This window comes from Heptranchias perlo, chromosome 18 (assembly GCF_035084215.1).
Source record: "Heptranchias perlo isolate sHepPer1 chromosome 18, sHepPer1.hap1, whole genome shotgun sequence".
In the NCBI taxonomy this organism is placed as follows: Eukaryota; Metazoa; Chordata; class Chondrichthyes; order Hexanchiformes; family Hexanchidae; genus Heptranchias; species Heptranchias perlo.
Genome location: NC_090342.1, coordinates 50,387,357 through 50,413,884, shown reverse-complemented (window position 1 = coordinate 50,413,884; position 26,528 = coordinate 50,387,357). Strand labels below are relative to the sequence as shown.

Genomic DNA, 26,528 nt, shown 5'->3' with positions numbered 1-26,528 from the left:
GTTTTTGTAATTTTTAAAAAGATGTGCTGCAAAGGTGACATTGCAGGAGGTTCCATCATGCGTACAGTTTTGGTCTCCTTATCTAAGGAAGGATATACTTGCCTTGGAGGCGGTGCAACAAAGATTCACTAGATTGATTCCTGGGATGAGAGGTTTCTCCTATAAGGAGAGGTTGAGTAGAATGGGCCTATTCTCCCTGGAGTTTAGAAGAATGATAGGTGATCTCATTGAAACACATAAGATTATTAGGGGGCTTGATAGGGTAGATGCTGAAAGATTGTTTCCCCTGGCTAGAGAGTCTAGAACTAGGGGGCATAGTCTCAGGATAAGGGGTCAGCCATTCAAGACTGAAATGAGGAGGAATTTCTTCATGCGGAGGGTTGTGAATCTTTGGAATTCTCTACCCCAGAGGGCTGTGGATGCTGAGTCATTGAATATATTCAAGGCTGAGATGGATAGATTTTTGGACCCTAGGGAAATCAAGGGATATGGGGATCGGGCGGGAAAGTGGAGTTGAGGTTGAAGATCAGCCATGATCTGATTGAATGATGGAGCAGGCTCGAGGGGTCGTATGGCCTACTCCTGCTCCTATTTCTTAAGTTCTTATCAGTTAATTAGTGCTGGGTGGTACAGCAGACTCTGTAGTCAGGTGCTGCACCCTCCAGTGGCAGAGGAGGCTTTGGTTCTTTATTTTAAATAACTTATCCAGGGCTTCAAGTGCTAAAGGAAGGTGCTGCATTGCACCCCTAATTCTGAGATACTTGATCCCTGTTTTTGCAAAGTTGTGACTTCAATCAGATATAAGAAAAGGTTAAACCTCTGGCAGCTATATTGAGTAAATAGGACTTTCTGTTGCTTGCTTGTTTGGACTGCTACCTTTTCACCCCAGAGTAACACTATGCATCTTTTCTCTCCTCCATTTCCTCCCCAATCCCCAGATTACACAGCAGCTCGAGGGCATCTGTTTGCAGGTCATTGGACTGGTACTACAGAAACACGTAATAGGTACAGTCAAAACTCTGTTGTTTGACCTTTTACTATTAAAAGCGCAATATGGCCCTGGCACTGTTGTCCAGATGTTAGCATTTTGTAATTGTCTGTACACGGACACCTAACTTAGAATATTTAAGAAAGAACTTGTATTTTTATAGTGCCTTTCACTGCCTCAGGATGTCCCAAAGCGTGTCACAGCTAATTAAGTACTTTTTGAAGCGTAGTCACTGTTGTAATTTAGGGAAAGGCAGCAGCCAATTTGCACACAGCAACATCCTACAAACAGTAATGAAATACCTAACTAGATAATCTGTTTTAGGCGTTGTTTGGGGGATAAATATTATCAAGGATACTGAGAACGCCCCAGCTGTTCTTTGAATAGTGCAATGGGATCTTTTACGTCCACTTGTGAGGGCAGCCAAGGCCTCGGTTTAACATCTCATCCGAAAGACAGCACCTCTGACAGTGCAGCACTCCCTCAGTGCTGCACTGAAGTGTTGGCCTAGATTATGTGCTCAAGTCTCTGGAGTGGGACTCAAACCCAAAACCTTTTGGCTCAGATGAGAGTGCCATCACCGCTGTGGTCGCTGACCTACATTGGCTCCAGGTCTGGCAATGCCTAGATTTTAAAATTCTAACCCTTGCTTTCAAATACCTCCATTGACTTGCCCCTCCCTATCTCTGTAACCTCCTCCAGCCTTACAAGCCTTCGAGATCTCTGCGCTCCTCCAATTCTGGTCTCTTGCGCATCTCCGGTTTTAATCGCTCCACCATTGGTGGCTGTGCCTTCAACTGCCTAGGCCCGAAGCTCTGGAATTCCCTCCCTAAACCTCTCTACCTCTCTCCTCCTTTAAGACACTCCTTAAAACCTACCTCTTTGACCAAGCTTTAAGTCACCTGTCCTAATATATCCTTATGTAGCTCAGTGTCAAATTTTGTTTGATAACGCTCCTGTGAAGTGCCTTGGGACGTTTTACTACGTTAAAGGCGATATAAATGCAAGTTATTGTTGCTACCACTAAGCAACGGCTGATAATATTAGCTTCTGCCATTCCTCAATATTTTATGCTTATCTGACACCTCTGTGTTAAGTGACTGTTGGGCCATATGTATTTTCTTTCATAGTACTGTACTGTTAGAATAAAATTTCCTGTAATCTTGCTGTGTTTTTATTCTGATGTTGGAATATTTTATCGGTAGTTAGATTAATATGTAATAACTCTTCTTCCTTCGTATGAGCTTTCTTAAACAATAATTTCTGCTTTCTTCCCGCTCCAGAATTCTATGAAGAGGTTCTGTCCCTAGCATACAGCTTAACGTGCCAAGTAATCTCTCCTAATATGTGGCAACTCCTAGGTGTTTTGTATGAAGTCCTTCAGCAAGACTGCTTTGAATATTTCACAGGTATTCCCAGTTATTCCTTTGCATGTACCTTAAAAAAAAAAGTTGCAATAATGCACGGTTTAGCTCCAAACATGTACTTTGTCTTTGATAAATATATACTTTAAAATTACCTAGCAACAGTGAATCTGTACAGTAGGGGATTCAAATTTCTAGTAATCCCATGCTGCTAAATTTGACACAATCCATTCGGTTCACCTATGTTTTTTAACCTGATTGAAATCCTCTTTTATGATAGTGGGGCGTACTTCCCCATGGGAGCTAATTTGAATGAGAAAGCAGATGTGAGCAAATAGGTAAGCAAGACTTTCAGGCCATTATTATTGCCACTCTGAGTTCTGTTCACAGACTAAAATGGGTGTCAGAAAAATAACGTTGCGTGTTTAGGCTTAGCTGAGGACCGTGAAGGGTTTGTTAAAGACCTATCCTGAGAAAATCATCTGGAATTGTGTCGTGTGGATGTCAGTGAAAAGTGAGGCCCCAACTGAATGGGAGCGAGTTATACGCAGGATATCCCAGAAGAGAGTTTAATGAGCTGTGTAATAATATGCCATCAATAATGATTGTTGTGTTTTAATAATTAGGATGTGTAACCAGCAAAAACAGATAGCTGATCAATTAATACATTGTGAATTTCCTGTGCAGTTCAAGTCCTTCTCATTTGACTAAGTCTAGAATTGTTTGTAATAGATTGTGCAATCGTAACAGCATTTAGCATCTGTTACAAATTATATCTTGTGTAAAGCAAGTGGAACAGTAATTCTGAGTGGCACTTCATTCTGTCCACAGCAAAGAAAATAGTGTCACGCTTTTCTCGGTTGAAATAAGCACCATAACCATACCGATTGGCTGAACGGTAAAACCATACTGACTCGCTGAAACATAAAACTATACTGATTGACTGAGTGGTAAAACCGTACCTCTTGGCTGAGCGGCAAACCCCACAGAAAGAAACCCATTTTGAAAGATTGCAATTTTAACCAATTACATACCTAAATTAATTTTTTCAAAATAGTTGTGGCTGCCTTTTTAATTTCTAACCTACCGGAAGATGTAGCTGCATTAATAACATTTTTAACTTACAAATGCATAGTAGCACCTAAAATTATTAAACTTGCCGGTACATTTCCCTCAAAGTTATTTGACGATTTTCTGCTACCATTTATTTTCTGTCAGGAGGCCTATCTTTGTTTCTGGCACCTGGGACTCAATTTCCTGTTTGCCTGCAGTTTAATTTCTTCTTTTGGCTCTTGTTCCCCATTTCTTTGCCTTGCATTCAGGCCCATTCGCTAATCCATGATCGTAGCCAACTTCTGATGACTATATACTTAAATATACCAGTAGAAGGCAGTTCTCCAGGTGAAGTCTAGGCGTAGTCCCATCATATTTCTGCTTCTCTGTATGGAAGTGTAACGGCCAACCAGGGGAGCTTACAGTAAACCAAACCCGCCCAATCCTATACTCATTTCATTGTGGCCATCCTGACCTCGATCTTGACCCCAACCGCCTCCCATGCTTACAAGTTACAAATGGATTTGAGCGCTGTTCGGCTCCATGGCTCCCCTTGGATGTCACACCTAGGTCCCAGCACGGATCTACTACTACATCTTAAACGTGTGCTTTGATTGTTACTTAATTGTGAATGAGTGTGAAAATGTATGATAGGCCAGCGCTAATAGTAAAATAATATGCACAGAAATCCAATTAAAGGAGAATTTGTTATTCTTACAATTTAATTGTTCAATAGATTTAAATTAAAAAATTGAAAAATTAATTTCTGATTACCTTGTAGTGTTTATTCTTACTGTTATAATCTAGCTCCCGAGATTGTCTCTTCTGTATCAGCTCAAGGAGCCTCTTATGTTTATGTATCCAAACCAAGTAAAGGCCATTGGGCATCTCCCCCAGTCCACAGGCTAACTGTATCTCCATGCAACAACCATCCCTCCCTCCCCACCTCCTAGGGGAGGGAAGAAAACAGAGACCAGGAATTTACTGACAAGAATTCCTCTCCAACTCCTCATAGGCAATGAAACCAACCCCAGGAATCAGCGGACCTGCTAACTATTATCCAGGAATTATTTACTCTTATGATATAAAGTGATAATCATATGACTAGAAATCCATCGAAGTAAGACCTCGTTGAAGAACTGTAATGAAACAGTCTTCACTACATCCTACGGTATCCTGTTCACAGGTCCATCATCCTCTGGAAAAAGCAAAACTTCCAGACATCCAGCCTCACCCACTGCTTCCTCAGTGCTCCCTAGTTCTACCGAACCCCATCATAAGAACATAGGAACAGGAGTAGGCCATTCAGCCCCTCGTGCCTGCTCCACCATTCAATTAGATCATGGCTGATCTGTGATCTAACCCCATATCCCTTAATACCTTTGGTTGCCAAAAAGCTATCTATCTCAGATTTAAATTTAGCAATTGAGCTAGTATCAATTGCTGTTTGCAGAAGAGAGTTCCAAACTTCTACCACCCTTTGTGTGTAGAAATGTTTTCTAATCTCGCTCCTGAAAGGTCTGGCTCTAATTTTTAGACTATGCCCCCTACTCCTAGAATCCCCAACCAGTGGAAATAGTTTCTCTCTATCCACCCTATCTGTTCCCCTTACTATCTTATAAACTTCGATCAGATCACCCCTTAACCTTCGAAACTCCAGAGAATACAACCCCAAAATTTGTGTAATCTCTCCTCGTAACAACCCTTGAAGTCTGGGTATCATTCTAGTAAACCTGCGCTGCACTCCCTCCAAGACCAATATGTCCTTCCGAAGGTGCGGTGCCCAGAACTGCTCACAGTACTCCAGGTGCGGTCTAACCAGGGTTTTGTATAGCTGCAGCATAACTTCTGCCCCCTTGTACTCTAGTCCTCTAGATATAAAGGCCAGCATTCCATTTGCCTTATTGACTATTTTCTGCACCTGTTCATGACACGTCAATCATCTATGTACCTGAACCCCTGAGTCCCTTTGGACATCCACTGTTTTTAACTTTTTACCATTTGGAAAGTACCCTGTTCTATCCTTTTTTGATCCAAAGTGGATGACCTCACATTTGTCTACATTGAATTCCATTTGCCACAGTTTTGCCCATTCACCTAATCTATCAATATCACTTTGTAATTTTATGTTTTCGTCTACACTGCTTGCAATGCCACCAATCTTTGTGTCATCGGCAAACTTAGATATGAGACTTTCTATGCCTTCATCTAAGTCGTTAATAAATATTGTGAATAATTGAGGCCCCAAGACAGATCCCTGCGGGACTCCACGAGTCACATCCTGCCAATGTGAGTACCTACCCATTATCCCTACTCTCTGTCGCCTTTCGCTCAGCCAACTTCCTAACCAAGTCCGTACTTTTCCCTCGATTCCATGGGCTTCTATCTTAGCTAACAGTCTCTTATGTGGGACCTTATCAAATGCCTTCTGGAAGTCCATATAAATAACATCCATTGACATTCCCCTGTCCACTACTTTAGTCACCTCTTCAAAAAATTCAATCAGGTTTGTCAAGCACGACCTACCTTTCACAAATCCATGCTGGCTCTCTCTGATTAACTGAAAATTCTCAAGGTGTTCAGTCACCCTATCCTTAATTATAGACTCCAGCATTTTCCCCACAACAGATGTTAGGCTAACTGGTCTATAATTCCCTGGTTTCCCTCCCTCCTTTCTTAAAAAGCGGAGTGACATGTGCAATTTTCCAATCTAGAGGGACAGTTCCTGAATCTAGAGAACTTTGAAAGATTATAGTTAGGGCATCTGCAATGTGCTCACCTACTTCCTTTAAAACCCTGGGATGGAAACCATCTGGTCCTGGGGATTTGTCACTCTTTAGTGCTATTATTTTCTTCATTACTGTTGCTTTTATCGAGTCCCTGTCCCCGATTCAGTATTAGTGTTCTTGGGATTTCCTGCATGCTATCTATTTCTACTGTAAATATTGACGCAAAGTAGTTGTTCAACATGTCCGCCCTTTCCCTAACCCTAACCCTAACCCTAACCCTAACCCACTTTCAGTTTTTAAGGGGCCAACACTGCTCCTGACCACCCTCTTTTTCCTAATGTAACTATAAAAGTTCTTGTATTGGTTTTGATATCCCTTGCAAGTTTCTTTTCATACTCTCTTTTTGTAGCTCTTACTATCTGTTTTGTGACCCTTTGTTGATCTTTGTATCTTTCCCATTCGCCAGGATCTGTGCCATTTTTTGCCTTTTTGTATGCCCTTTCCTTATGTCTTATACTGTCCCTTACCTCTTTAGTTGTCCATGGCTGTTTTTTTTGGCAAGTAGAGATCTTGCCCCTCGGGGTATAAACCGATTCTGTATCACGTTGAATGTTTCTTTAAACATTTCTCACTGATCATCAGTCGTTTTACCCATTAACAGATTTGCCCAGTTTACTGTGGACAGTCTCTGTCTCATCCCATTGAAGTCGTCCTGACCCAAGTCTAGAATCTTAGCAGCTGATTCACTTTTTTCCCTTTACAAACACTACATTGAACTCGATCATGTTATGATCGCTATTGGATAGATGTTCACGCACAGTTAAGCTGTTAACTAAATCTGGTTCATGACTCATTACTAAATCTAGAATGGCTTGCCCCCTTGTTGCCTCTCGGACATACTGCTGTAAAAAACTATCCCGGATGCACTCAAGAAATTCACTACCTTTCTGACAGTTGCGAATCTGCTTTTCCCAATCTATGTGAAGGTTAAAGTTCCCCATTAAGACCAACATGCCTTTGCTACACGCTTGTCTAATCTCTGCATTTATACAATCTAGCACTTCAGTGCTGCTGCCAGGGTCCTATACACAACTCCCACTATAGTCTTAGATCCTTTCGTATTTCTCCATTCAACCCAGAAGGTCTCTGTTGGCTGCTTACCTCTCGTCATATCCTCCTTTATCATTGAAGTGATTTAATCTCTAATCATTAAGGCTATTCCTCCCCCTCTTCCATTTTCCCTATCTCTCCTTTCGTATTTCTCCATTCAACCCAGAAGGTCTCTGTTGGCTGCTTACCTCTCGTTATATCCTCCTTTATCATTGAAGTGATTTAATCTCTAATCATTAAGGCTATTCCTCCCCCTCTTCCATTTTCCCTATCTCTCCTGTAGACCTTATAACCCGGTATATTTAGTTCCCAATCCTGACCATCCTGCAGCCATGTCTCAGTAATAGCTATCATGTCATACCCTCCAATTTGAATTTGAACCTGTAGTTCATTTAATTTATTCCTTATACTCTGTGCATTTGTATATAGAACTCTTAGTTGGGCCACACACCCTAGCCTGACCTTCAGCTTTGATGCTGGGTTAATCGCCTTACGCTTTCTAGTTTTCACTTTATCTGCAGTGTCTAAAGTACACTTTCTTTCTGCTGCTGTACGCTTTTCCCTTTCACTTGTTCTTGAACAACTGTTTGTACTATTTGTATTGTAAATTTCCCCTGGGTCTTCCCCTCTCTTGCTGCTCTCAACTTTACTCCCTTCTGACTCCCTGCTCAGGTTCCCATCCCCCTGCCACTCTCGTTTAAAACCTTCCCCAACAGCATTAGCAAACACCCCCGCAAGGAAATTGGTCCCGGTCCTGCTTGGGTGTAACCCGTCCCGCTTGTACAGGTCCCACCTTCCCCACAACCAGTCCCAATGTCCCAGGAATCTAAATCCCTCCCTCCTACACCATCCCTGCAGCCACGCATTCATCCGGTCTATTCTCCTGTTCCTATACTCACTAGCATGTGGCACTGGTAGTAATCCTGAGATCACTACCTTTGAAGTCCTGCTTTTTAATTTATCTCCTAACTCCTTAAATTCACCTTGCAGGACCTCATCCCTTTTTTTACCTACGTCGTTGGTACCGATATGGACCACAACTACTGGCTGTTCACCCTCTCCCTCCAGAAAGTCCTGCAGCCGCTCCCTGACATCCTTGACCCTAGCACCAGGGAGGCAACATACCATCCTGGAGTCACGTTTGCGGCCGCAGAAAAGCCATCTTTTTACATGATGTGTCTTCAATAAACTTAAATGCATGGTTCAGATCCCCTCTAAGTCCCCATCTTTCGAGGATGTACAAACTCAAGGCATCAAGTCTGTCTTCATAGCTGTCTGTTCTCAGGCTGGGGAATCACTCTTGTTGACTCTCATTTTAAAATAAACTTATGATATTTAGAGTTGTAGATTTGACGTTATTGAAAAGCTATAATATGTGCATCACTGGTTCTGCCGAGTTTTTCTGTGATTTAAGAAGGGAACTATATCCTGCTCTCTGATAGGCAGATTGGAAGAACACACAACTTCTTTCAGAACTGGGGTCTTCAATTTCAGGAAAAATGAGCCTTACAGGCAAATTGGCATTGTCTCCATTTTTGTGGAGCCATAACGTGCCAAGTGCACTTCTCAGCCTTTTATCAGTTATACCAGTTAAGCAGCAATTTAGCTACTTGAGAAGTGTGAAAGGACATTATTACAGGTGTATTGTGATTGGCTGTTTTCTGTCAGACTGCTAGCAAAAGCAACTGCAGAACTATTGCACTCAGCCACTATTTGATTAGAGGCCATTCAAATTTGCAATTTCTTACAGGACATTCTCAGAATATACTGAAGTTTTTGATTTCTATTATAAGAGGTTTTGAGCAGGCTTTGATTGATTGTCACAAGAATGAAACTTGGAATCTCTATGTGGTTGAAAATCACGATTGAAATATAGCCATGGGTTGCCTGAACTTTAATGAACTGCCTCATTTTTATAAATAAGTAGTCAGATAGACCAATCTATCCACACAAAAAAGCATATTTCTTCACAGGTGACAAAAAAAAAGTGGAGAGCTGTGTGATTAGAAATCTCTGGAGGATGATTGTGACGTTCATCTGCTAACCGGGACTGTCCTTTTAAGCTGACCGCATGAGCTCTTCCTATGGGGAAGGTCCTGAGGTGAATCAGTGTTTAATTGTTCTTTGGTGAGGGAAATTTGCAGTTCACCAGGTGTTTGAAAATATCCAGATGCAGAAGAATGTTATGTCTTCAGATGAGAACTGAAGACAGCCGGCAACGCTACAGTGCATTGATCAGTCATCGTACATTATAGTGAGATGTAAAAAGTGTGTAACGTTGGCAATTATGTAAAATGTTTATGTCATAGCAGTCCTATTCCTTTTGTCTTTCAGATATGATGCCTCTTTTGCACAATTATGTGACCGTAGACACAGATGCATTTCTATCTAATCCGAAAAATGTAGAGATCATTTACAACTTGAGTAAAAAGGTAAGTTATTAAAGTCAGGTGATATCTAAAGAAAGAAAGATCTTGCATTGATATACCACTTTTCATATCCTGAAGATATCACAAAGTGCTTCACAGCAAATGAATTACTTTTGAAGTTTAGACACTGTTGTAATGTAGGGAAACACAATAGCCAATTTGCACTCAGCCAGGACCCACAAACAGCAGTGAGACAAATGACCCTTTAATCTGCTTTGGTGGTGTTGGTTAAGGGATAAATGTTGATCAGTACACCAGGAGAGCTTCTGTGCTTTTTGAATAGTGCCATAGGATCTTTTACGTTCACCTGAACAGGCTTAACGTGTCACCTGAAAGACTGCGCTCCAACAACGCAGCCGTTGCTTAGTACTACACTGGAGTATCAACAACAACTTGTATTTATATAGCACCTTTAACGCCCCAAAGTACTTCTCAGAGGCGCAGTCATAAGAACTGAACCAAAGAAGGAGATATTAGGCGTGACCAAAAGCTAAGGAGGGCCTTAAAGGAAGACAAATAGGTGGAGGATGGGGAGGGAATTGCAGAGAATGGAGCCTAGGTGGCTGAAGACATGACTGCTAATGATGGGTTGAAGGGAGAGGCATGCACAAGAGGCCAGAGTTAGAGGAATAGAGTGTCGTTTGGGGGTGGGGGGTGGGGGGAGGAGGGCTATACAGAAATAGGAACATAAGAACATAAGAAATAGGAGCAGGAGTAGGCCAATTAGCCCCTCGAGCCTGCTCCGCCATTCAATAAGATCATGGCTGATCTGATCCTAACCTCAAATCTAAATTCATGTCCAATTTCCTGCCCGCTCCCCGTAACCCCTAATTCCCTTTACTTCTAGGAAACTGTCTATTTCTGTTTTAAATTTATTCAATGATGTAGCTTCCACAGCTTCCTGGGGCAGTAAATTCCACAGACCTACTACCCTCTGAGTGAAGAAGTTTCTCCTCATCTCAGTTTTGAAAGAGCAGCCCCTTATTATAAGATTATGCCCCCTCGTTCTAGTTTCACCCATCCTTGGGAACATCCTTACCGCATCCACCCGATCAAGCCCCTTCACAATCTTATATGTTTCAATAAGATCGCCTCTCATTCACAGAAGATCTCTCTGTCTTCACCTTTCATCATTGCTGCCTACTCAGTCACTTGCCTATATTTTAATAGGTTTAAAAGAAAGCACGTGTTTATTTTTGTGAGCTACTTATTTTGCCCTTTTGCAGCTGTTACCAAGTAAATCTCTGGTCCTTCACTCAGCAAACCTGTAACTCGGTGATGTATTCTCAGGTCCTGACCGGGGATGCAGGAGAAGATGCAGAGTGCCATGCTGCGAAGCTGCTAGAGGTGATCATCCTTCAATGTCAAGGGAAGGGCATTGACCAGGTAACGCGATGGATCCACATGCACACACCTCAGGATAAAACCTCTAACTCCGATTTCCACAACAAAAGCAGGAGGTCACATTGTGACCGGGCAGGCGGAGCATCCTATTGCAGAGGCTTGATCAACACTTTCTGGCTGTAATTGAACCTCCTATAACTTATGGAGATGATTAATTAAGCCATGGGTTTGTTCAGCACAAGGTCAGCGTATTTATGTGTAACATGCTGAACGTGCAGTTCACGAGGAAGTGTTGGATCAGTTTGTTCAGCAGAATTCTGTGGCTGATGTGTAGAATCTCCACCAACTGGGTGACCAAGGAACCATTTTAGTTTTTGTTTTAGTTATTGTAATTCAGTTGTATCCTCGTACCCAAAATATTCCATTTCTCCACGCACTCCCAGCATTCAGTATTGCAGAGGACTATCTGGGGACCTCAGTTTTGTACAGTGTCTGATCCGGCTGTCGTAATGTATTCACAAATGTCCTGACTCATGCATTATATGCTTAAATTGATGGTAACACAATAGGTCCTGCCTGCTGGCTTGAATCAAGCTTAACCTGTTTTCTCTTGTAAATGGGCATCTTTCGCTTGTAAACATAGGATGCAGTGCTGTCTGAAACAACCATTAGCTTGCTAACTGCACCTGATTCAAGGCTATGTTTTGGATTTGGTGTCAGTTAACAAGCTAATGGTGGCTTTTGGCTGTGACAGTCTACACACCCTGTGGTGTTATCATAATTCTTATTATGTTCTGCAAAATTCATTGTTCTGCCTTTGAATAGTTAGAGAGTCATTTTTGAAGACTTATGACTTCAACAGGCTATGCAGATGGGCTTTTAGAGTTGTTGTGGTCTGGTCATGCCATTTTTTTGGCTAAAGTCCTCACTTTTTTCCCTCAGTTTGTGGGCCCATATCTTGCAACTGTTTACTTGTGACGTACCATAAACTGTAATGCATTGGTTTGCAATTTTTATGTCAGTCTATCAGTTGGAAAATAGTTTTTACCAATGCACAAGTCTCATCCCTGTGTCCACAATTATTAGCTATTGAAATAAGACTCCATTTACACACTGAAATTTGTGCCAAGTATTGGAAGGCTTCACTTAATTCCTGAGAGTATTTATTTTTATACTTATTTTCTTCCTCCAGTTGAGGCTCCCTGCACTACACACCATCCCTGACAGAGTGACAGCATTTCTGCTGAGTGGTGCAATGTAATTGACCTAGGGAAGTGTGCCCTCTAATCTCTGTAACAAACACTTCTGGGATCAGTAACTGCGACCAGAGGGTTTCAGAAATGAAATACTCAGTGGCGCTGCACTGTGCTTCCCTGTGGTTTTATCCTTGTTATTTTTTTTGTAGTTTATTTTTCGATCTACGTTGGCACTGATTCATATTTGGGGCAGTTACTTGAGTGCCTGCAGCCCTTTGGCACCTGACCCAAGTGGCTGGTTTATCATGTGCAAGGCTAGACAGCATCAGCAAAATGTTTGACTGCGAGGGGAATTACAGCCAAACCCAATCCTCCTCTCGTATGACATTTACACACTTTTTCCAGCAGGGACAGAGATCAGGAGTAGGAACCCTAGGTGATTTATCTCCCTCCTTAGTGCAGGGATACTGAGACCAACGGTGCTCCCACCGCTGAACGGGCTAACTCAGCAGACCAGGAATCGAATTGGTGACTTTCTCTGTCTGTATTGCTCAGTGTCACACCAGTCAGTGCATTTACCCACTGAACCATCCTTATAATGGGAGCTCATAATTTGGTTGAATCGCAGAGTTGTGATCCGCCACCCCATATCACTTTTTTGTCAGTGTGTCATTTTTCATCATCCCTATGCTCCACTGTGGTCTGTCCTCATAGACACACGATGCCTTGCAGCTTCCCTTAAGGTTGTGCAAATGCTACATGCTTGTTTTTTTTAAAAAAGCCACTAAGTTGATTTCACATATTTCTTGGATTTAAAGTTAACAGAAATGTTCACTATAGAATGAAAATGATTATATTTTTTTCCTCCACCTTTTTTTAATAAAAATGAGTGTTTTTAGAGTGGTGAATCTTGGGAATTCTGTACCCCAGAGGGCTGTGGAGGCTCAGTCATTGAGTACATTCAAAACAGAGATTGATAGATTTCTAGATATGAAAGGCATCAAGGGATATGGGGATGGTGCAGGAAAATGGTGTTGAGGTAGAAGATCAGCCATGATCTTGTTGAATGGCGGAGTAGGCTCGAGGGGCCTGATGTTCTACTCCTGCTCCTATTTCTTTTGTTCTTATGTTCTGCTTAGAAATTTGCCCAATGACAGCTTACAATAATATATTTTATGTCATATTGTGCATATCAAACGCATGGCATGTGTCTTATATTCAGCGTGCACTATAATAAATGGACACTTCCAATCTCGTATTATGTAACATTGAATGAAAATATCTTTTTGGAGTCCTCAAGAGAGTCATAGAATCTTACAGCGCAGAAGGAGGCCATTCGGCCCATCGTGCCTGTGCCGGCTCTTTGAAAGAGCTATCCAATTAGTCCCACTCTCCTGCTCTTTCTCCATAGCCCTACATACTTTTCCTTTTTCAAGTATTTTTCCAATTCACTTTTCAAAGTTACTATTGAATCTGCTCCCACCATCCTTTCAGACAGTCAACAAGATTAAGTGCAGGAACAGCATAAGGATTTACAAGGAAACTTGGGTTTTCTTGCTGCTGCTGTTTAAAAAAAAATTAAAAAGGAATTGCATGCTTTAATTTTGGTACTATTGACACCTCTTAATGTACAGTTGTTACTGGAATGTTTACTTTGAGCATTTTCTAGCATCTGATTTCATTTATTTTTAGCTAACTTTAAAAAAACATTTTCCCTTCCCCGCCTCCCCCACCTCCCCCCCAACCCTCCAATCCCTCAGTTTTCTGCCTTCCTGTCCTGAATGTGCTGTCTCTTGCTGAGGGTATGGTTCTACAGACGCAAAGCTCCCTAAGGTACTTTGCTCAAGTGGCTGTTTTTCACTTATTAACCCAGACAATAAGCATTGGCGTGCTATTCAACTGTGGCAGACAAGTCCTGGTCCTGCCTTCACCAGATTTCTGCACTTTCCAGCATGAGTCACTAGATGGAGACCAGGAGGGGGATCCCTGATCAGTTTTGCTCTCCATCACCCAATTGTAGCTTCCCTACTGTGGAGTAAACTTAGATCAGCTAACTCAGTACAGGCTGGAGACTGTGCATGGGACCAAGTGGCATGATATTGAGCTTTAGATAAAGGTCTCAGGTTCGATTCCCATTCTCTGCTAAGTTAGCCTGTCTGAGCCAAAGCAGGAATTGGTTGTGACAGTTGGCCTCAGGATCCCTGCTCTAGGGAAGGGAAGAATCAACCAGTGATCCCACTCCTGATCACCATTCAGTGATCTCTTCTGAAAAGTGTATGTGTGGATATTGGCTGAGGACATGATTAGGATGGGAAAGATGCAGTTGAATAGCTGGCAAGCACTCACTGTCTAGGCTCACATGTGAAGGGCACGAGTTACTGGACAGTCTGTGTGGGTGAGAAGGGGAGAAGATTGCTTTTAAGAGGAACAGCAGCTAACATACAGCCTGAATATTCTAAAAGTTTTTTTTCCCTCTGTCTCATTAGTGTATTCCATTGTTTGTTGAAGCAGTCCTGGAACGATTGACGCGTGGAGTTAAAACAAGTGAACTCCGGACCATGTGTCTTCAGGTGGCCATTGCAGCCCTTTACTACAGTCCCATGCTGCTTGTGAACACCCTGGAAAACATTCGCTTTTCACACAGTGCAGAGCCAATCACAGCACAGTTTATTAATCAGTGGATGAATGACACGGATTGTTTCCTTGGGTAAGTGAATCCTTTGGTCAGATATATAAGCTGCAAGCTTCATCAGTGTATAACAGCACCTGCTGTAAATCTCAACATAAGGTTTTCACATAAGGTTGAGTACAGGTAGGTAAAGCCATGAAAAAGGCCAGCAATGTTTTGGGTTTTGTAAATAGGGGCATAGAGTGCAGGAGTATTTACACAAAAACACTGGTTAGCTCACAGATGAAGTACAGAGTTACTGCAGTTTTCGACACTATGTTATAGAAAGGACATTGATATCATTCATAGATTGCGTACAATGTAGATTCATCAAGATTATTGAGGTTGAGAAACGGTTACTATGAGAAGAGACATGAGATACTGGGACTGTTTGCACTGGAGCAGAGAAGGCCAAGAGATGATTTAATACAGGTTTTAAAATTATGAAGAGTTTTGCTAGAGTGAATAGGGAAAGACCATTTCCTTCGGTTGGGGAGTCGGTGGCAGCCTGGGCTTTGGGTCAGGGGCTCCCACCGATCCCCTGGGCTCCGGGTCAGGACTTCTAGCCTGTTTTTTGAGTGTCCCATTTTTGAAATGGGTTAATGTGGGTCTGCACATGCTGGCAATTTGATTAGGTAATTTAAATACACCAATCAGATGCAAAAAAACAGGACAGCGTGGGGTCTTGATTATCCACCATTTTCCATTATCCACTTAGCTGAGATCTGCTCCACATAGTAGAGGTTCCACTGTAAGAGAAGAATATGGAAAAATTAAATATTGCAGCAGAAATAGTAATTGAATTGCTCTTTGGCACACAGCATGGAAATAATTTTACTCTGAATTTACAATATTTTGTCATTTGTTTTGTTCCTGTTTGACAATAGTAATCCATGGTAATTGCAGTAGTAGTGGTACATTAGCAAGAAAGATGATCAAAAGGTTTTACAATGATTATACCATTAACGAATTCATCATTACATGCTTCATTTATTTTCATTATTTTTAAATGTTTTAAAAGAAAATGATTCAACTGAGAACAAGATTATCTGATTGTACTGGATTTGGTAATTGTTCTGACTGCAGTTTAATGCCTCGATTATAATTACTTTTGTTGCCAGGCTTCATGATCGGAAGGTCTGTATCATTGGTCTGAGCACGCTAATGGAAATGCAAAATAGACCAGAAGCTGTGGATGCCGTGGCTGCTCAGATTCTGCCTTCGTTGCTGCTCCTCTTTCTTGGGCTGAAGCGAGCGTATGCGAGCAGAGCTCCCAATGACCAGAACGAGAATGGAGAAGAGGAAAATGAGAACGCTGAAGAAAATGGTTCCTTTTTTTTGTTATGCATTTACTTTTCTAATGAACATGGATGCTTGTTCTGTGGTGTGTGTTATGCAGTTTGTTAAATTTCCTCATCAAATTTCTTCTCTCTCCGAGACGTTGACTCTTCGCTGGGTTATGGATCTATATGTCCTGGTTGCCATCTGGTACCTTCTCCAGTTGACCATTAGTGTGAGAGTCAGCGGGTTATTTGACCGTTGTTTTTGGGGTGTCAATACAACAACAAAGCGCCTTTTACGTAGTAAAACGCCCCAAGACTCTTCACAGGATCGTTATCAAACAAAATTTGACACCGAGCCGCATAAGGAAATATTAGGACAGGTGAGGTAGGTTTTAAGGAGCATCTTAAAGGAGGAGAGCGATGGAGAGGTTTAGGGAGGAAATTCCAGAGCTTAGGGCCTAGACTGCTGAAGGCACGGCCACCAATGGTGGGGCGAAGGAAAGCGGGAATGTACAAGAGGCCAGAATTGGAGGAACGCAGAGAGATTGGAGGGTTGCGGGCTGGAGGAGGTTAGAGATTCAACCAAATTGAACACAATAGCTACCCGATACCCACATGTGCATTTTCCATCCAGGGTTGCTGGAAAACTATTAGGAGTGGGGGTCGGCTGATTTTCTCTTTTTTTCTCCCCCCCCCCCCCCCCACAAAGGATTGCTGAGGCCATTTGTGACACCCCGATTACCATTTAAAGTCATTTTACTACTGGTTTGAGAAACATTATATAACCATACACTAAAATTAAAAAGTTCTGCACCAACATTTGAGTAATCATTAACTATAATGGACCTGTCCTCCCAGCTGTCTTGCACTGTGTTTTTTGGAGAGTAATTAACGGGTATTAAAAGTAATGGGGTAGTACTTTTTACTCCGTGATCTCCCACTTTATTTTTATAGAGTACAATGATAGACTGAGCAAAGTTTTTTTTTGATATTTTAATGAAAATGTGCAGGTACCGCATAATAACCATTCTCTGTGCGAGTATGGGCATCTGTTTGGTCATAATGAATTCTGACCATTGTTTGGTGGGGGGGGGGGGTGTCAATGCAAGAACAAAAAGTTGCATTTATATAGTGCCTTTTATGTAGTAAAATGTCCCAAGGCTCTTTACATGGTCAATTGTGAGCCTGCACTCAGCCAATGTCCACAACTACAAGCTTCCAGGAAGGGTCACTGAATAGCAACTGGGAGCAGGAACCCTGGCTGATTATCACACGTGCTGGGCTCACTGGAACCATTTGTCGAACTCTGGCTTAGATGTTTTAGGAAAATAAGTAGAAATAACATTTGAGGTGATGTTGGCCAAAGTTAATGGGCTTACATTTGATAGTGCTGCAGAATCTGATTCAGTTTATCCAGGAGTGTAAAAGGAAGTGAGGTGATAATCAATATTAAGATCATCGTGGTCTAGGATGGTTCCTGAAGATTAATGAGTAGCTCATGTGGTCCTGTTAGTTAAATGGGGCAAGAAATTGGGTCCCGGGAACAATAGGCTGGTGACCTTCACTTCAGTTGTAGGGAATACATTAGAAAGTAATTGAGCAGGACTTACTGGTAGTCATTGACCAGTCACTGGAGATTCATAGTCAATGTGAAGTAGTTATGGGGAAACCAAGGTTCTAGAAAGTATTGCTGGGAAAATAAAGTACAAATTTTGGCTTATATAGGGTTTGGTACGCCACATTGGAACATTGTGTCCAGTTTTACTTCCCACATCTGGTGATGGGTATTGAGGTTTCAAAAGACGGCAACTAGGATGACGCTTCAAGTTGGATCCCTTAATTAGAAGGATAGGTTTAGAGAGTTAGGGTTATTCATTTTTGGAGAAACCTGGGCTCAGGGGAGGTAGGATTGAGGTTTTTAAAATTATGAAATAATTGGAAGTAGCAGATTTGGATAACACATTTGAAGTAGATAATGATAGTAGGACTAAAGGACATCCCAATTAAACAAGAAAAATGTCAGATTAGATGCCAAAAAATATATTTTCTGATAAGGTTGCTAATCTGTGAAACAGGTTACTAATATATATGGTAAATATGGGTATGCTACAATCCTTTAAGAAGGACCAGCACAAGATTTCCATCTGTCCCGTAAAATTCTATGATTCTAAGGCACTTGAGAAGTTCTTGAGGAATGAGGACATATTGGCAGGGAGGGAGGTTGTGAGTTAGTTAAGTATCCCTAGTATTATGTCATTGGTAACCATGATCTCCTGAAGCTTCCTTGATTGCTTTATGGTATTGAGAAGGAATTTCCTTGAAATTGGCCAGTTTCTTTTCTTTTCGTTTCTCCTAGCGTCACCAGTGGTTGGAAATTGTCCAGCGGATAGGGCGAGCATTGACGGGCATAATAGTCTGTTCTCACCTCCTTCTCATAAGTTTTGTATCGGCTAAATCAACACAGACCAGGAATCAAATCTGCAATCTACTGGTCATTGTGGCTTAGTTACACACTATTCTTTTTTTCTTGATGATATTCTGCTATTTTTCCCCCTTTTCATTCTCTCCTAAAGGTGTTGATTCCTTGCTGGAGTAAGGTTAGAACATGAGAACATAAGAAATAGGAGCAGGAGTAGGCCATCCAGCCCCTCGAGATCATGTTGAATAGCTCCGCCATTCAACATGATCTTCTACCTCAACACCATTTTCCTGTATCATCCCCATATCCCTTGATGCCTTTAATATCCAGAAATCTATCAATCTCTGTTTTGAATGTACTCAGTGACTGAAACTCCACAGCCCTCTGGGGTAGAGAATTCCAAAGATTCACCACCCTCTGAGTTCTACAGGTGCCAATTGACTTCCCAGTATCGTGCCCAAGTGGCCATTATTCATGATTAATCCTTGATGATGGGTCGCAGCAGAACGTTCAATCCTGGGGACGTGAGGGTTTGGCAGATCACAACCAATCCTGTCCTTGCATGACATTCACACATGCATATTTTCAGCATGGGTCCCTGTAAAAATGATCAAAAATAGGAATTCAGGGGCGATGATGCTAACATAGAAAATAGGAGCAGGAGTAGGCCATTCGGCCCTTCGAGCCTGCTCCGCCATTCAATATGATCATGGCTGATCCTCTATCTCAATACCATACGCCCACTCTCTCCCCATACCCCTTGATGCCTTTTGTGTCTAGAAATCTTTCTATGTCCTTCTTAAATATATTCAGTGACTTGGCCTCCACAGCCTTCTGTGGTAGAGAATTCCACAGGTTCACCACCCTTTGAGTGAAGAAATTTCTCCTCATCTCAGACCTAAATGTCCTACCCCGTATCCTGAGACTGTGACCCCTCGTTCTGGACCCCCCCCCCCCAGCCAGGGGAAACACCCTCCCTGCATCCAATCTGTCTAGCCCTGTCAGAATTTTATATGTTTCAAATGAGATCCCTTCTCATTCTTCTAACTCTAGTGAATACAGGCCTAGTCGACCCAATCTCTCCTCATATGACAGTCCTGTCATCCCAAGAATCAGTCTGGTGAACCTTCGCTGCACTCCCTCTATGGCAAGTATATCCTTTCCTAGGTAAGGAGACCAAAACTGCACACAATACTCCAAGTGTGGTCTCACCAAGGCCCTGTATAACTGCAGTAAGACATCCTTGCTCCTGTACTCAAATCCTCTTGCAAATGGTATGTTGGACTTCATTGCCTTCCTAACTGCTTGCTGCACCTGCATGTTTGCTTTCAGTGACTGGTGTACAAGGACACCCAGGTCCCTTTGTACGTCAATATTTCCCAATCCATTACCATTTAATAATACTCTGCCTTTCTGTTTTTCCTTCTGAAGTGGATAACTTCACTTTTATCCACATTATACTGCATCTGCTATGTATTTGCCCACTCACTCAATTTGTCTAAATCGCCTTGAAGCCTCTTTGCATCCTCCTCACAACTCACGATCCCACCTAGTTTTGTGTCGTCAGCAAACTTGGAAATATTACATTTGGTTCCCTCATCCAAATCATTGTTATATATTGTGACTAGCTGAGGCCCACTCACTGATCCCTGCGGTACCCCACTAGTCACTGCCTGCCACCCCGAAAAAGACCCATTTATTCCTACTCTCTGTTCCTGTCTGTTAACCAATTTTCAATCCATGCCAGTATATTACCACCAATCTCAAGTGCTTTAATTTTGCACACTAACCTCTTATGTGGGACTTTATCAAAGGCCTTCTGAAAACCAAATAAACCACATCCACTGGTTCTCCCTTACCTAGTCTACCAGTTACATCCTCAAAAAACTCCAGTAGGTTTGTCAAACACTATTTCCTTTTCATAAATCCATGTTGACTTTGTCTAATCCCGTTGATATTTTCTATGTGTCCTGTTTTCACATCTTTTATAATAGACTCTAGCATTTTCCCTACTACTGATGTTAGGCTAACCGGTCTGTAGTTCTCTGTTTTCTCTCTCCCTCCTTTTTTAAATAGTGGGGTTACATTTGCCACTGTAGTGTCCCACCAACCATCCTGGCTGAAATCAGATAACTCAGCACAGACTGGGGATAGAAATTAGGATCTTCCTTGATAAACTGGCTGAGCCTTCAGTTGAACTCTCACTGCCTTTATCAACAGAGCTCTTTGCCCTTACTTATCCCTTAATCTGCCCTTGCCAGTATTCAAGGAAGGGTATAGGTTTTCTTTCTAAAAAGTACTTTTCAATTTGCAGAAGAGATCCCAAGTGATGAAGATGACATTCGTGAGGCAGGGCAGCAGTACCTGGAGATGCTGGAGCAGCACCAGGTGCAGGAAGATGAGGAGGAGGATGATGACGATGATTGGGATGAAGATGGGTTGGAAGAAACTGCTCTGGAAGGGTTCTCTACACCTCTGGATGAAGACAACAGTGTTGATGAATATCAGATTTTTACATCAGCACTCTTAAGTATGTGTTTTCAGACAATTCAATATTGGCATCTGGATGTGTGAAGTTGTAGTTCCTTTAACCATTTAACTAAATGTGGTTTAACGAGAGCGATGATTTCTGAGAAATTAGTGATTATTTTCATGGGTCACGATTCCAATCAGTGCAGCACAGCTTTACACTCCCAAGTAAAACACGTGCACTGCATGGATTGTCTTCAGGTGCGGTGACTGAAGTGTTACAAGCACTGAAGTGGCCCAAAATGTGTTCTCAAGAAAATGCTTGCTGTGTTTCAATACATTTTCACCTGTTTTTGGTGATACTGAGATATTCTAATTGTTTAACTGCAGACACATATCGACCCGGAGAGAAGGGAGTTGCAGCAGCGAGTCCTTTTGAGCATCGCAATCATATCTCCCAACCGCGCATTTTTGATTGGGGCATCCTGTCACTGAGCAGCGCCATTGAGAGAATTGTGGGGCGGGGGGGGGGGGGGGGAGGGGGCAGTCCTAAGTCAGCAAAATGAGCCGCTTCCCTAGTTCTGTAGAAAGCCACACTTCTGCCGCAACCACTTCGACATTTGAGAGGGGTGGGAGAGCGGAAGGAAAAAGAGCAACTTAAACTTCAATAGCTCCAATAATTGTGAGTTCTCTTTTTGAAACTTGGAAGGTATCTCTGTACTGATACAATTAGCATTAAATCAATATGATCTGCATTACAGACTGAGAGATATGCAGTTATTGACATGAGAGATTTCTGTGCTCTATGTTCTGGGGTTATTTTTGTTACAGGGGTACAGAGTATGGATGCTGCCTGGTACCAGACTCTTACTGCCCCTTTGAGCGAGGACCAGAAGAAGCAGTTGCAGGAGATCTTTACACTGACTGAACAGAGGAAAAACGCAGCAGGTTAGTGCTGAACACAGGAATTTTTTTTTTAAAAGTGGAACTGGCAGTGGTGGGCATGTTTAGATTTTGGGCATTCTCCACTCTCCCTTTCATCCCCACCCACTCCAAGCTTTGAAACATGCACTTCTTTTAGTTAACAAAAAATAAGTTTCTGCAGTACCGTTGTTCACCTGCTGATGTCACTAGTGGACTTGCTTAAAATAAAAAAAATTATAAGCTTGCCTCTCAGCATTGGAAGAGCTTTTGGGATTAGGCAGCATTAATAGAATATGTAGCAAAATTGTGAATACTTTATAAATGGCTTTACGATTTTACAGAAGGGAAATCTTACATAGAATTTGTCGTACAGAAACAGGCCGTTCGGCCCAACAGGTCTGTGCCGGTATTTATGCTCCACATAAGCCACCTCCCACCCTACTCTGTCAAACCCTATCAGCATAATCCTTCTATTCCTTTCTCCCTCTTGTACTTACCTAGCTTCCCCTTCAATTCATCTATGCATCTATGCTATTCACCTCAACTACTCTATGCGGCAGCAAGTTTCATAGGGAAATTTTATCCCATTGTCAGTCTAATTTGAATTTGTGTGACTTCAAATCAAGTCTGCTCTATGAACGATTGCAGTGTTACATAAAAAAGTTACTGTAGATGTGTGAAATAAGATGTAAGGAATCTTACAACACCAGGTTATAGTCCAACAAATTTATTTTAAAATCACAAGCTTTCGGAGATTATCCCCGGCATCTCCACATCATGAAATAAGATGTGTGTGTTCGACAAGCTGAACAAGCTCTTCAATGCAGAAATGGTCTACAAAGCAGAGCTGGCACTCAGGTGAAATTAATAATAGTTATGCATTATGCTGCTGAATTTCTGTAATGCTGAACCAGTTTTCTTGTAAATGCTCTTTTTGGATTAGAGTTTTTCTGAATAAAGGACTGATGTGGATAGTACAATTCACTGGCATTCTTATGCTTTTCATTGGAATTCTGGTCAGGATATTTTTGTTTCTCTGGCCATATGTGTTTATGCAAAACATCACCACGTTGATAAGCATTCACTCCTGAATACCTATTGTATCCTCAATGTCATGGGGATAAGGATGTTTTGATGTGAAAGGTTTGTCCCATGTGATTTTCGCGGCAAGAAAAACAAACCCCTCATGCTGCAGGAAGTGTGTGATCCAAGTGGGAAAACAGCCAGGAATCTCCTGCCACACCTCTTCCCCTGCTTTCTATGTGGCCTCCAGAAGGTTTATGCAAATGCCCTTTAATAACTCAAAAGCAAAATACTGCGGATGCTGGAAATCTGAAATAAAAAGAAATTGCTGGAAATACTCGGCAAATCAGGCAACATCTGTGGAGAAAGAAACCGAGTTAATGTTTCAGGTCGATGACTCGTCTGCAAGTCCTTTAAATTTTTTGTACATTAAATCCTGTTTCCTACAGTAAAATGACACCCACCCTGACCACCCATCCAATTCTAGAAATCATCCGGGCCACTGTTTTAATTGCTTGGGATTTTGGAATGTTTACTGGTGTCCTGGGGGTTCCATTCCATGATTCCACCCTTTTCTCTCTGAACATCCCAGACCAGTAGCCTTGAGAATTGTAGAAAAATGGGCATTTTCAAATTTTAAGATGAAAGTTTAAAGATGTGATGTACTTTCAATCTTCAAGAATGAAGATTTGAGAAAGAGCCCAATTAACTCAAATTAGAATGTCAAATTAAAAGAAAATGAGTGGCGAGAGTCTGAAAAACTTTATTGGAAGTGGCTGGCAGATTTTCTTTGCTGTCTGGGATTAGTCTTCACAATGCTTTAAATTACCCAATTTTTAAGAAGATATTCAGTGCTGGTATTTTTGATTATGCACTGTTTATATCCAAGGTCAAACTGCCTGAATACAAGGGGGCAATTGCTATATTGACATGCAATGTAGGAGAGCCACTTATAGACTGAACTGAATCAAATTGATTTGTCATTAATGAAGCATTGGGAGTGGTGATGAAAAAGAATGAATCAAACCGTGAAATCTGGTGCAGACGTGACTCCTTTATCCATGTCCAATGTCCCTTAAATCTAAGAACAAGATTTAAGCTGACGCAGCATTGAGATTATCCCGAAATGGATTTTTGAAAGACATAGTTTGCTGGAACTTGTATTATCTAGGCCATGCTTGTTTTACATTTGAGTTCTGTTTAATTTTGAGTTCTCTTTTGTTTTCTTAGAATCCAAGAAAATTGAAGGACAGGGTGGCTATAAGTTTGACATGACTGCACCAGTTCCAACAACATTCAATTTTGGAGCAACTCCAGGGGGCAACTGAACTGCAGCTGGCATTTTATTAAACTTCAGGGCATCATGAAAAAAATCTTCCATCCATCAGCATTACTGAAGCTGTCGGTAGACCTTCGGGACTGGTGTCGAACCCTTCCAGTGCTGGATCGTAACCCGATTATCATTTGAGGGTTTTGTCGGTATTTCTTTTTTTTTCCTCAAACGGACTGAGTGAAAATCATCTGCCCTCCCCCAACCCTCCACAGGCACTACGGGGAAAGGTTTGGTTAACCACCACCTCTCAGGTTCCCAATATACAGGCATTTGACGGGTTAATACGGATACATAGTGCCTTCTGTCGCACGTGGATTGCCTCAGATTTTAGTTTGGAAAGAAGTAGCATGATTTAAAAAAATACTTTAACCATGTTTTTTTAAAAAATATTTACCAGAGATTAAAAAAACCTGTTAATTGCAGCTCTGCTATTTTTAAATTTCCGTGTGGTAACTGTTTTAACATTTAAAATATTATCCTTGGTAAAACCTGTCGGTTTCTGTGATCTGTGAGCGCAGTGGTAGCCTAGGAAGAAATAAGTTGCAACTCCGTATAAGATTACGTGGAAATTCACAAGTCTGTCTTGGAGGACAATCATGCTTCCTTTTTTCTGAAAGGGAGACAAATTTTAATAACCGTGCACAGTCGAAAAATATCAATTTTCTGGCAGTATGTTTAGCTGTTGAATGGCAGTCAGGAGAGTTTTAGACTTTGGGACATGAATTATTTTCTTGTTTATGTTACAAGGCATCAAATGCCCATCTGGGTAAAACAAGAATTGTCATGGCCGGTTACTGTACTTTTACATTGGTTCTTTGAGAGAGCTTGTGAGTTTTCATTCTCAGCTATTAGGTGCCTCAATAAAGCCTTTGGTTGAGCACGTTTTTGTCTGAATGCATTTTGTTTTGATGAAGCCTAAGGGGATTGAAAACTTGACCGTTTTAGTTTAAATTGAGACACCTAGATGAGGGGTCAAGGCCCACATTATGAAGGACATTATGAAGGACATTATGAAGGTTCAACAGAGCAAGGGTGACGATGAGGGCAGAGATCTGGAGGTGCACAACATAAACAAGGAAATCACCACTAGACTGGTTATGCAGGAAGCCATACCAGTGACAACAGTTTAGGCCAGAACTTTCAAGGTAATAGAATAATTTGAAAGTTAACATTAGCTTCCAGAATTTTAGAAAGTAATCAGCAACGATCAACTGGGAAACTAATTGGGAAAAGAAAATCCAGGTGGTGAAGGAAGCCAGTACAGAAATAGTGGACAAGAGTGCTGATCTTGGAAATAATGAGGAAAAAAAGTTAAATTACTCTTGTATGGTGGGACAAAATTCTGCTTCAGAAGAGTGCTGGTCCTGGAAGAAGTTACGTCAACAGATTATTCATAAGGACATCAGAGCTGAAACCAGACACATTGAGGATTAATCAACTTGTGCCGAACTTTTGGATTTAGTTGACAAATCTTACAGATTTGTTGCAGTGATTGAAGTTTGCACTATTTTTTCCGATGACATCACTTATCTGCCTTGGGTTAAGCATCTAGATGTGAAGAGTTGAAAGTCAAACATCCATAGTTCGAGATCCACGATATGTAGTTGTGTGATGCAGCATCCACTTCTTCAGATGATCTTTCACTGCTTGTGTTGGGTATCATTGTCAACATGTTAAATGTAGGTGATGAGTTTTATCATATGATGTGACTTCATGTTTTGTGTTTTCATTCTATCTTTACTTTTATGTGTTTTATAATTAAACAGTATTATCCGTTGTGTTTGTGCAATACATTGGAACCTCCATTATTTGCGCTTCCATTAGCCACAAAAGCTTTCAGGAAAGTCTAGGCTGTTTCCAGAGACCAGCAGGGGTCAGGGGACCAGTGAAAGTTGGTCCGTGGTCAGGAGACTAACAGGCACTGAGTCCAGAGACCAGTTGGATTTTCTTCTGGGTCATTTAACAAGCAGGAATTGGGGTTTAATGAGAAAAGCACTTTTTATAAAGTTGATTAGGTCTGACGGAGAGTAATCGTCTGCAGTAGCCTGGATTGAAAACAGCATAAAGTGGAAGCAAAATACTAGGTATAGGATATATAAATACTATACAGTGTGACATAAATTATCCACCAGTTACCCTTTCCTCTTCATTATGGTGAATTGAACATACTGAAGTGCAAGAGCTTTTAGACTATAT

The 26,528-nt window shown here is 41.6% G+C and overlaps 1 protein-coding gene across 2 annotated transcripts in view; it reads left to right on the top strand.

The window, feature by feature from the left end:
• The window catches only part of ipo8 (importin 8), a 96,506-nt gene extending 71,292 nt beyond the window's left edge, over nt 1–25,214 (top strand). For both annotated transcript variants that reach the window (XM_067999889.1, XM_067999890.1), the window contains 9 exons: nt 939–1,005; nt 2,272–2,397; nt 9,579–9,676; nt 10,964–11,059; nt 14,700–14,920; nt 16,003–16,208; nt 20,898–21,113; nt 21,884–22,000; nt 24,230–25,214. In XM_067999889.1, the coding sequence (XP_067855990.1) occupies nt 939–1,005; nt 2,272–2,397; nt 9,579–9,676; nt 10,964–11,059; nt 14,700–14,920; nt 16,003–16,208; nt 20,898–21,113; nt 21,884–22,000; nt 24,230–24,327 (1,245 nt within the window). In that variant the 3' untranslated portion in view covers nt 24,328–25,214. The remainder of the gene's footprint in view (nt 1–938; nt 1,006–2,271; nt 2,398–9,578; nt 9,677–10,963; nt 11,060–14,699; nt 14,921–16,002; nt 16,209–20,897; nt 21,114–21,883; nt 22,001–24,229) is intronic.
• Nucleotides 25,215–26,528: the final 1,314 nt, after the last annotated feature.